At 39.3% G+C, this 12,384-nt stretch overlaps 1 protein-coding gene across 2 annotated transcripts in view; it reads right to left on the bottom strand.

Moving 5' to 3' along the window:
* AK5 (adenylate kinase 5) overlaps positions 1-12,384 on the bottom strand; it is a 132,532-nt gene that overhangs the window by 115,826 nt on the left and 4,322 nt on the right. For both annotated transcript variants that reach the window (XM_072997816.2, XM_020794687.3), the window contains exon 2: positions 2,312-2,498. In XM_072997816.2, coding sequence (XP_072853917.2) covers positions 2,312-2,498 — 187 coding nt within the window. The remainder of the gene's footprint in view (positions 1-2,311; positions 2,499-12,384) is intronic.

Raw genomic sequence — 12,384 nt, 5'->3', positions numbered from 1 at the left:
ATTCCCATCATCCCTCACAACTGACAGTGCAGACCAGGGTTAAAGGGAGTTCAACAACATCCTCCCTGTTGTCCATTGCTGCTCTAAGCAGATGGTGTCCTGCAAACCCTTGGCTTCATGAGTAGACTCTTCCAAATTATTTTTATGCAGAAACAACATTCCCAGTTAACTGAGTCAGATCTACTCATACACTTGACATACTAAATGTATGGAACCTTTTTCAGTTCAGTCTTACTTTCAGCCACTTAGAGCAAACAAATAATCTGACACACTATTTTTCAGTCTGTTGAATAAGTTGCCATACATATGAGCAAGCAAGCAAACAAATTAGGCCTCCTGGTAGCCAGTGAATTTCTTATTTGTTTGTTTGTGTATACAGTACATACCCCACCTATCTAGTGGCCAGGCCACGACTCTGGGCAGCTTAACAGTATCATAACATAAACATGGAGTAAAACAGCTATAATAATCCAATAAAACATCAACATAGCCAAATTTCTAAGTACAAAATAATGAATACTGAAAATACAAAAACACATAAGCCATAGAGTTTTGCAACTCTGGTTTTAAATTCTTTTTAGTGTCAAGCCAGAATTTTTTAAATCAAATGTTAGATGGATAGTTTCACCTAATTACTGCCTATAAAACATACAAAGCATGAAATGCCCTAATTGCTTAGGGAAAAGAACCTCTATAGAACTCTTGTGGCTTTACGAGAACATTAACTATAGTAAAAGAATTAGGTGTTTTTTATTACCTCAGATAATTTACTAGCCAGCTTTCTGGCATAGTTCAAAATATTAGCTGAATTATAGATTGCTTTTTAGGTGTTCTAACTATTCCATATTAATTATACTGGTATTGCCAATAACATCACTATGCACAGCAACAAGGCACTGTTTACTTCAATTATGTTTAGCACCAGTTAGGCTTTTCACTGCATTACAGGTTCTGCATTTCTGCCTGTCCTAAGTTTTCTTTTAATAGAGCTTTGGCTATTAAAGATAAGGGAAGCACTCCCTGGTCCATCATTACAAAGGGGTGCATATTTCATCTTCTGCTGACGTATGGATATTCTGCCAAATTCCAGTATCATATATTTCAGTTAATATAAAATGGAGCACAAGCTTGTTCATGTGTACTCATTAAAAAATCCACTGTGTTTAATGAGATTTAGAATTCAATCCTACCTGGTGTAAACAGCTGAATGCTAGTTGAGCCAACATTAGGCCAGCTAAAATTAGGTGCAGACTCCATACCCTGTCCAGTCTAGCAATATGATAAATTATTTTTAATTCAATTCAATATTTAGTGTGTAGCTGGAGGGCTGACAAGAAATTACTTTCAGTTATGCTTGCTCTGGCCTAAATTTGTCCCAGGACTGCAGCTGTGTCCTTGGGCTGGAGGAGGTTTGGACCAGATCTAGTTCTTCTCCACATTTTTCATGACTCTTCTGATGGCAGATCTTAACCAACTAAGAGGTTCTTCTGTCAGATTATTCTTTTTGGAAATTCTTGAAGATCAGCCAAAGCAGGAAGGCATTTCTGACAGCAGAAGGAGACTTCTACTAGCACAAGAGGTTTGTGCCCAATTGTAACTCTTTACACTACAGCAACCACATCTTTGAATGAAGACTGCACTCTTACAGCCTGTCTACATTTCTCAAAACCCACAATATATAGTGTTTTAATTTTAGCCAACTCAAGTCACATGGTTTTTGAATTGTGTCCTGCGTTTCTACTGAGTAAGTGAAATGCTCCCTTTTAAAACTGGTTGTAACCTTCACAATGGCCTAAGTTGGTTAAGAAAACAATGTGCTAATATAAATGGCCCTCTGATGGCTGTTTATTTTAACTCACTTCCTAAGAAAATAGTGTGACTCAGAGGAAAATAAATATGCTCTTTGGAATTCATTGTGTGAATGTGAAACTCAGCATGGTTTTTAACACAGGTCAAATCTCAGGTGATTAGTCCCATGGAAGGGTGCACACAATTCCAGCTTTATGTACACAGGCATCTTGTGCAATGAATCAGAATTTGAATCCAAATTAAAATTAGGACAAATCTTTAAACAGTTAAAACCACCCCACAGATTTATTTATACACTATTGGTTACTGTTGCCACTTATTGACTGTTGCCACACGTAACTGGCACAAGCCACACCACATCACATTTCATTAATATGCTGAAGTACTGAACAAGCATCCAATATGGTTTTCCCCAAATCATGCAAGCAATTTGCCCAGTTCATTTATCCCCTCTATCTGAATCCAAACAAAACATGAAATAGTTGTATTAAAAATATCTTACCATTCCTGAAAAATGCTCTTCGTGATTGGCTGCCATTAAGTGGAGGTAGTGTCCTTTTTTCCGGACTCACAAATGTATCCCATTTTACTTTTTCTGCTCCTCCCAGTTCCTTCACTTTTTGTAAACAGCCTTCCAGATATTCAACTGGATCATCAGGTTTGTAGCACATCAATCCATTCAGTAAACTCTGAAACACAGCACCCCAAAGTGTTGGTTTGCTAAGAGTTAAATTAAGATTTTACTCTGAGGTTAACATCATTACAGCCCCATCCTGTATTTTCTGTGCTTTCTATGCCAAGTTTGAGACATGTGAAGCCATCTCACACCATAAATCAGGAACTCTGTCATTCCAACTCAAAGACCTCCTAATCCACAAAGCTGTTAAGCAAGTAAAACGCTATTACTGTATAACTAATCCAAGTATTACTTGTTTCACAAACTAGTGGAATAAGATATTCTAAAACCAGACTTTGGAACAAACTGATTACTTTAACTAATTAGGCTAATCTATTAATTTTCAATCCAAGGAGGGCGAAACAAATTTAGCATAGAACAGTATTTACATGCTAATTTAAGTAATAAAAGAATAGTTTATTCTCTCTCATTCTTAATGTGACTTCTAAGCATGATTTTTAATTTCACACAGGTGAGTAGAGGATGCAGCTATTTAGTGAGTATAAAAACTCAGTTCTTTATTAATTTTTTTTCCATCTAGGCAAAGAGTCGATCATGTTTGAATGCTGAGTAAAGAACACAAGTGTTTCTAATAGGGGGGAAAAGAAAGAAAGATGCAAATCACCAATAAAGCTTAATTAAATAGATTGCAGCATTCTTCAACCTCGTGTTTGTAAGAAAACATTGTATTACAAATCCTCCCATACAAATGGAATTGTGAGATTTGTCACCCAAGGGATCTCAAAAACACTAAATTGAAAAAGCCCACCTAAACTATGAAAAGAAAAAAAATTAATGAATAAATACTGTAACAAAATTCCACTAGGGTAACTTGGTGCGCTGCAGAAGTGGGGAGGTGGTCCTTCCTAGGGAAAGGATGGATCCAACTGGTTTCCTTATGCCTCTTGGGAGTTCACTTTAAGCTTGGAAGGAATGCTAGTTTATGGCTGGTTGACTTCTGGAGTGGGGAAAGGGCTAGGATAGTAGACATGATAACTCCCAAGCAAACTAGTCCCCTGTTTACAAGGAAATTTGTGATGATGAAATGAACTGGGTGGAGACCAGAGTGACACTACCAGAACATGCAGAGCAGGCCAGACTGAACAGAGGCTAGAGTCCATTGCAAGGCCCACTCCATGATGAAGTTGGCAGCAAAGAAGTCATTCTTCACAGTCACCACATCTGTCATCAGGTGGTCAAGGGACAATTACAATCTGGCCCCCAGAAGAGAATGTAGACCTTTTATTTATTTAATTTTATTTATTTAATTTATATGCTGCCCACACTACCCAAAGGCCTGGCTGTAAAGAATCTAAATGACAATTTGAGGTAAAGTTGCTTTGATCTGCTCTGGCTTGGTTTCTGTTACTGAGATAAGTTCTGTGGATTTAATTTTGGCTCTTGCGTGTCCAGTTATAATGGACAAGTTTCAGTTAATACAGTTTAAGTGTGTAAAGAGATTCCTCGTAGAGGTGAGAAATGCAATGTGCTGAACTGTTGCCCGTCTTGACTCATAAAAGTGGCCCGGGGAACTAGCAAGGGTGTTGGTTTAGGATTCGTGCCAGTAGTATGCTGACAACACCCAATTCTTTCTCTCCTTTACATCTAAATCCAAGGAAATTATTTTGATTCTGAACCAGTATTTTAGGTTGGTAATGGACTGGATCAGGGCAAGAGAACAGAAGACAAGACAAAGTCCATCTGGTCAGTTGAAAGGCAAAATCAGCACACAGGGATGCTGTGCATTCCTGAATCCCGCCCTGAGCTTGGATAATCAGGTTTTGGCAGTGACCAAGAGGGTGTTTGCAGGCTTATAAGCTAACCTGCTAGTTGTACCCATTCCTTCAGTGTCTGATCTGACTATTGCCTTATCTATACCCATGTTCTACATGGGGCTGCTGCTGAAGAGAGTTTGGAAACTTTTGCTGGCTCAAGATGTTACAACCAGACTTTTCAGCAGAGCCAGCTGCAGAGAGTACTTACCTCCTGAATTGCAACATCTCCATTGACTAATGGTCCATTTCTGAGTCCAGTTCAAAGTGCTGCTTGCAGCCCATGAAGCCCCACGTGACTTTGGCCCAGACTATTTCCCCATATGAGCCTCTCCAGGTTTTTTTTTTTTTAAGTATCATTAAGGGAAGTGCTACTCTTGGTTCTCATAATCATGTTTGGTGAGGACACAAGAGAAGACCTTTCTGGTGGCTACTCAAAAGCTGTGGAACTCCCTTCCATAGGAGGCCAGTGTGCCGTTCTCCCACCTCTGACAGCAACCAAAGGCCTTTCTCTCCAGACAAATCGTTTAGCAACTGAATGGGCTCCAGAAAAGACCTTTTAATGGGAGAAGCTGTGTTTTATTTTATTTCTTTAACTCTGTTTTTAATCGTTTTTGAAAACATTCTTTTTAGCTGTCTTTTAACTACAATATATGTTCAAATTGTTTTTAAGATTGCAATCTTTAAAAATTATTATGTTTCTTTTCCAAAGGACTTTTGGGAAATGATTCATGAAATGACAGAGAAAATTTTAGGGGTTAAAATTGCTTTGACACCAGTAATCTTCTTATTGAATATACCACCAGCTACACTAGAAAAAAACAAGATCTGCTTGACCTTACACCTGATAACGGCAGCTAGAATTGTATATGCCAGTAAGTGGAAGACTACAAAGGTGCTGACAAAGAAGGAATTTATTGAGATGATTTTGGAACTAGCGGAAATGGATATTTTGACAGATACACTAAATGACAGGCTGGATAATAATAAATGCAAACCTCTTTATACTTGGATGCTTAAGTAGAATAGATTAGATATATTGTGTTAGAGAGTATAAGACAAGATTAAATGAATGGAACGTATTGCAATAAATCACTCTGGCTGCAACGGACTGAAAAGTAGAAAAAATACAATTAAAAAAATAAAAATAATTAAAAAAATGATTATGTTTCATTAGCCAAAGTCCAATTGCCCGGGGCCACCTGAGTAACAGGAATGATGTCACTGTCAGCAGCAGGTTGCCTCTGATTTCAAGGTAATCCCAGACCACATGTAATGAAGTCACATGCACCCCAAAATTAGAAAATGTAATCTTTAGTCTGCAGCAATCTGCAGCGGCTGATGATGATGTCATTCCCACTATTCAGGCAGAACTTGCCCAACAAGATTATGGCATACATATCTTTTTTAAAAAAACCATCTTGGGTTCATGAATTAAAGTAAAACAGAGATGGGCACAAACCGCCGGTTCAACTGTTTGGCATGGTTCACTTCTTAGCCAAACAGTTGATCCACAGTGGGTGCCCACACCCAGAGGAGGCAGGGCAGGGTGCTGCTGCCGAGTGGGCAGTAGCGAGGATCAGTTGTTTGGCAAGGAAATGAACTGCACCAAACCAGTGGTTTGTGCCCATTTCTAGAGAAAGACAAAGCAAACAAATAAGCAAACAAATAATAATATACAGAGAGGAAACATTGGTGACTATAGTGATACTTAAGTTATCTTAATTAAATTAATTCAAATCTTTACCCACAAATGTCAAACTAAATTAGGCCTTTTAACTAAAACATTAGTGAGTTAGATCTTTGGCACTGACATTCCAAGTTCCTCCCAGGACTAACCAGAATCCACACATGTACCAAATGAGTTGTTCTTCCAAGTCCATAGCACAGTTGTTACCACATTTGTTACTGCAGCACAGGGCAAAAACACGCAATCTGTTTTTTGGTTGTTCTGGGTTTGTTGGGCTCTTTGGCCGTGTTCTGAAGGTTGTTCTTCCTGACGTTTCGCCAGTCTCTGTGGCTGGCATCTTCAGAGGACTGGAGTAGGAACTCTGAAGATGCTGGCCACAGAGACTGGTGAAACGTCAGGAAGAACAACCTTCAGAACACGGCCAAAGAGCTCAAAAAAACCAGAACAACCATTAGATCCCAGCCGTGAAAGCCTTCGTGAATAAATCTGTTTTTCCTTCAAAACAATCCCTTACTCCCCATGCCTCTTGCCCACAAATGAAATTATGGTTCTATAAACCAGACAAGAACATTTGTAGATAAGATAGGTTTGATAACATTATTCTTCATTTGCCATCCAAAGTGTTAAAAACCTGGAAAGAATGTGACACATGCTTTTTCTGAATATACATTTAATATTCCCTGTAGGATCCCTGGGGGAGCCAGGTGTTCTTACCAGGTTCTGGCACATTGAGAATATGAACTATATTTAGAATTACAAACCAATGATAAAGCACTGATATGTACAGTATATGGAGAGAAATTAGTAATAAATCCAGTTTTGTTTTATCTGATAGTCATCAGAGTGGATGAAAAGCAATTAAAAATAATAATTAAAAAATTAAGTTTAAATTTTAAAGCAGGTTTTAAAAATATTTATTATTAAAATGCCTTATCTTTTTAAAAGCCCTATGTGATGTAGTTTCAAAACGTTACAGTGAAAAATTGTTATGGAATAGGAATTACAAATTCCAACTCTATACTAGGAGACAATGTATTCGTATACAATTTTTGAAAAGTATATGAAGCTAAGTGGTTACAACTAGACTTCCTGAATCAGGTGTTCCATCACAGATTCCATGATAAATACATATGAATTCTGAAACTAAAAACCCAAAATACTAAATTAAGGACAACGCTCCTGAAAATGAAGATTTGGATAAGCAAATGATTGTACATTTGCGCTGAGCAAGGATGGCTGTAAATACAGTACTGTAAAGAGAACTCTATTAACAATATTGCTTTGGGTCACTTCGTGTATCAATACAGTACTTGTTCACTGTCATTTTTACCAGACAGCTGCATTCTGTGGTACAGACAGTACTGTTCATATTCAAGTAGAAATACAGAGAGATGAAAATACTGCAGTTTAGTAATATGGCAACATTTATAAAACAACCAATTTACATAATTGCTGCTTAACTCTTGATGCTGTTAGCAGTCCCTCTCTACTTCAACTACAAAACTAAATGTGACAGCTTACAGTGAAATACAACTCTTCAGATACATTCAAATAAATGTTTATCTACTGAAATACAAAGTGTCAATTCATGCATAGGAAGGTTTGCCCATAAGCACTACATGCATTACACATATGGCATATTACATATATATATATATACGTGTCATGTAACACATTTACAATTTGCAAGTGCAAAGCAAGGCTCTGGAAGTTGAGTCAAGGCAATTGGACTTCTTTCTTGTTAGGCTGAAACATTTTGCTCCTTAATCCAAGTAGCTTCTTCAGTCTGAGGAGAGTTGGTAGGAGACCCCTGATACATCCTCCACACTGGTTTCACTTCCCCTTGGACTGAATAGGCTCGTTAGATGGACAAAGGACGGTGGGGTTGAGTGAAAATCCCACTTCTGAAGTCCTTCTCCACCCATTGTCCTGAGTTGTCAACAGTCGTCTTTCTGGTGGGTGTGGTCCTGATCTTTCTGGGGATGGGCCTATTCAGACCAAGGGGAAGTGAACGTAGTGTGAAGGATGTATCAGGGGTCTCCTACCAACTCTCCTCAGACTGAAAAAGCTACTTGGAAGAGTAGTGAAACGTTTCAACCTAACAAGAAAGAAGTCCAGTTGCCATGACTCAACTTCCAGATAATCTCACCTGGATGACTGAGAATCATCACAGATACTAAGGAGGACAGTTAATGATAGGACATTTGGGAATTCACTCATTCATAGAGTTGCAATAAGTTGGAGGTGACTTAATGGCACATAATAACCCCATGTAAAACTGGTCACGATTTGATAGCAGTAGAAGATTGGTCATTCAACTTTTGGTAGGGTCTCAAGATTTCCCCCCTGTTCTCTATGCACAAAAACCATAATACCAGTACTTCAGAAAAGGGCAGAGTTGAACGATGAGCGAGGCCTCCACCACCAGTGAATGTGCAAGTGGACTCCCTGAGCTCTGCTCTCTTCCTGCTTGGCTGGCAACTCAGCAGCCATGCAGGGAGACACGTCCTCCCTCCCACTGCCTGGAGTGGCTGGGCGAGCAGGAAGAGAGAGAAGCTCCAGAGCGATTGGAAGGATGGGCGAGGCTGCCATCACTGCTGGATGTGTGGGTGGATGGGCCGGCCACAGGGGCCGGCCCCTCATTGAGTCCAGTTGCGTGGGGATATTTGTATTTGTGTACTGTATGAGTACAAATATCCCCATTTCTTATCCTAGTTAATGTCACAGAAGTCTATTTCAGCTGCTGTGGCCGAAAACTGAAATTTCTGCATTTTGTAGAAAGGAAGAATTAGAACTAGGTATGTGCACTGATTTCTGACAGTGTGCAAAAATGGACCATATCAGGGATATCTGTGCAACTCTAGTGCAACTACAGGGCAAAGCAAGGAGCCAGTGTCTCCCCGGAACCCCTGACAAGCAACAATGTAACAGCCATGTCACACCATGAATCAGGCACTCTTGTCATTCCAACTCAAAGATCTCCTAATCCACAAAGCTGTTGAGCAAGTACAGTTGTGTTCAAAATTATTCAACCCCCCACTGAAATTGAATGTTTTGGCCATTTTGACATTGATTTTGATCATTCAGTCATCTTGCTTACATTTACATGAAAGAGGCACTTGTAGGTCAGAGAAATATAACCTTAAGTTTATAATGAAATAACCACAAATGTCTTTTCTATGCTCACATCATTATTAGTTTTTATTCAACCCCCAAGTGATATTCAATCTTAGTACTTAGTACAACATCTTTTACAGTTATAACAGCTTTTAAACGTGAAGCATAGCTTGACACAAGTGTCTTGCAGCGATCTACGGGTATCTTCGCCCATTCTTCATGGGCAAAAGCCTCCAGTTCAGTTAAATTCTTAGGCTTGCGCACTGCAACTTTCTTTAAGTTCCACCAGAGGTTCTCAATCGGATTTAAGTCTGGTGACTGCGATGGCCACTCCAAAATGTTCCAGCCTTTCCTCTGCAACCATGCTCTAGTGGACTCAGAGGTATGCTTGGGATCATTGTCCTGTTGAAAGGTCCAACGTCTCCCAAGCCTCAGGTGTGTGACGGACTGCATCACATTTTCATCCAATATCTCCTGGTACTGAAGAGAATTCATGGTACCTTGTACACGCTGAAGCTTCCCTGTACCTGCAGAAGCAAAACAGCCCCAAAGCATTATTGACCCTCCGCCATGCTTCACAGTAGGCAAGGTGTTCTTTTCGTCATATGCCTTGTTCTTCCTCCTCCAAACATAGCGTTGATCCATGGGCCCAAACAGTTCTAATTTTGTTTCATCAGTCCACAGAACACTATCCCACAACTTTTGTGGTTTGCCCACATGACTTTTGGCATACTGCAGTCGACTCTTCTTATTCTTGGGAGACAGCAAGGGGGTGCGCCTGGGGGTTCTGGCATGGAGACCTTCATTACACAGTGTGCGCCTTATTGTCTGAGCTGAAATTTCTATACCCACATCTGACAAATCTTTTTTCAGTTCCTCAGCAGTCACACGGGGACTTTTCACCACTCTACGCTTTAGGTAGTGCACAGCAGTCGAAGTCAGCATCTTCTTTCTTCCATGACCAGGTAGCATTTCAACAGTGCCCTTTGCCTTGAATTTGCGAATGATGCTTCCTATGGTGTCTCTTGGTATGTTTAACTTCTTTGCAATCTTCTTATAGCCATTGCCCTTCCTGTGAAGACAAATCACCTCTTCTCTTGTCTTCCTGGACCATTCTCTTGACTTCACCATGTTTGTAACCACACCAGTAAATGTCTAGAAGGAGCTGAGTATCACAGTCATTTTAAAGCTGCCTAATTGGTGCTTATTATGCTTGATTGGTGCTCGGTGACATCCACAGGTGTTTTCAATACCTGATCGAAAACACCTGAATGAACCTCTCTTCTTCAGAGTGGTAGTCTTTAAGGGGTTGAATAATTGTGGCAATGAAGAAACCACAAAAGAAACATTTACTACTGTATTACATAAACAATTGATGTTATTTTAGTTGCATTTGGTTCTTTAAAACGTCCTTGTAGGATTTCATTCTGAATACAATTCCAAATGTACACTATAGTCCCTAAACCCCTTTACAGCATTGGGGGTTGAATAATTTTGAACACAACTGTAAATACAGTATTCGTATCCCATTCAGCCCTCAGAATGTTAAAAAGGTGGCCTATGATTTAATTGGAAGAAGTGGGTAATCTGAAATGAAATGATAGTAGACTGAGGTGCTGGTGCTGAAGGGGAAGGCAGATGACAGCTGAATCCCACAACAAACTTCCGACCAGTGACGTTCTGACTGGACTCCCGACCAGTGAAGCACAACAGACTGTTCACACCAAGGTCGCCAAAAGGTATAAGTATCCCCTTGCAACAGCTGCATTTTGCAGAGCCACAGGGAGAAGACTTCCATTGCTCTTTAGATAACCTTTTATATTCTCCAGTATTTTTCTTTTTTATTGTTCTGTCTCTCAGTTTAAGTTACTAAACTTTACTGAAGTATTATTATACTAGTAAAAGAAAAGAAAAGGGCAGAGTTCTTGTAAAGAGACTTCAATCACTCATGTATATCATGTTCTGCAAGAAGCTAGTAAGATTCAGTTGAGGTGGATCACCTCAGTTGACTACGGATGCTTCTTAACACACAAATGAGCAACAGTTTTGGAGATATAACAGAAATGCATTTCAGATCCTTTCCACATAGAAACCCACCAATCTGTTTTATGCTGAGTTAGATCATCAGTCTGTCGCCTAGAGTGGTTGTTGACTAGATAGGCGGGATATAAATAAATAAATAAATAAATAAATAAATAAATAAATAAATAAATAAATAAATAAATAAATAAATAAATAAATCTTTCTCAGCCCTACCTGAAGATGTTTTTTTAAAGCAACACCTGTCCTCTTTCACCTTTCTTTAGGCACAGTCCATTATTTTCCCTTTATTTCCCTTTCTGAGTGTTTGCACTCATACTCAGAAAATAAGAGAAGGAAAGCAGTTATTGGATTTAAATGGGCTACATCGTTATTTGGTACAAATTAACAACAGCTGAAAAGCAGAACTTCTATCACCTCACTAATGAACACCATAAAGGGCTGCCATGAAAGAACTAGAAAAGATCCATGTGAGTCTGAACGTATTACTGGAAACCACAGTTAAGATCATTCTGGCTATAGTATTCCCAGTGTGTGTGTCTAGATGCGGAAGTTGGAAATGGGAAAAGCTAACAAAGACAAAAAGAAAAAAGGATTTATTTGAAATGTGGTTGGGGGTGAATTTTACTCTGTAATAAGACCAAGGGACAGACTTGCCCCCAAACAAACAAACAAACAAAAACAAAAACAAGTGGGTTCTAGATCAAATCAAACCTCAATTCTCACCAGAAGCTAAAATTGCTAAACTGAGACTATAATACTTTGGACACATCATGAGAAGACATGACTCACTGGAAAAGGCATTAACAGTAGGAAAAGTTGAAAGTAGTAGGGGGAAGAAAGGAAGACCTAATATGAGATGGATTGACACAATAAAGGAAATTACAAGACCTGAGCAAGGCAGATAAGATTTTATGAAAGTTCACCAAAAGTCAGAAGTAACCTGATAGCACACAACACACCCACACCGAATCTACAGTGCACATGTCTACTAAACTGAAGGTAGGAATGTGCACTACAATGGGCTCCTTACCCCATTAGGCAAGTGACTTGGCTCAGATGCCAAAGTTAGTGCGCTTCTAGTCCTATACCTTTACAGTCCACATGTTTAAGTGTTGAGGAGAGTTTGTCTGCATCCCATCCACAGTACAGTGGTGCCTCGCTTTACGATTGCCCCGCATTATGACGAAACTGCATTATGACAATCTTTTTGCGATCACAATTGCGATTGCAAAACGATGGTCTGAATGGGTTTTTTTCGCTTTGCAATAATTGGTTCC

The sequence above is a fragment of the Pogona vitticeps genome, chromosome 4 (genome assembly GCF_051106095.1).
Source record: "Pogona vitticeps strain Pit_001003342236 chromosome 4, PviZW2.1, whole genome shotgun sequence".
Classification (NCBI taxonomy): Eukaryota; Metazoa; Chordata; class Lepidosauria; order Squamata; family Agamidae; genus Pogona; species Pogona vitticeps.
This window is presented reverse-complemented; position numbering and strand designations above follow the sequence as displayed.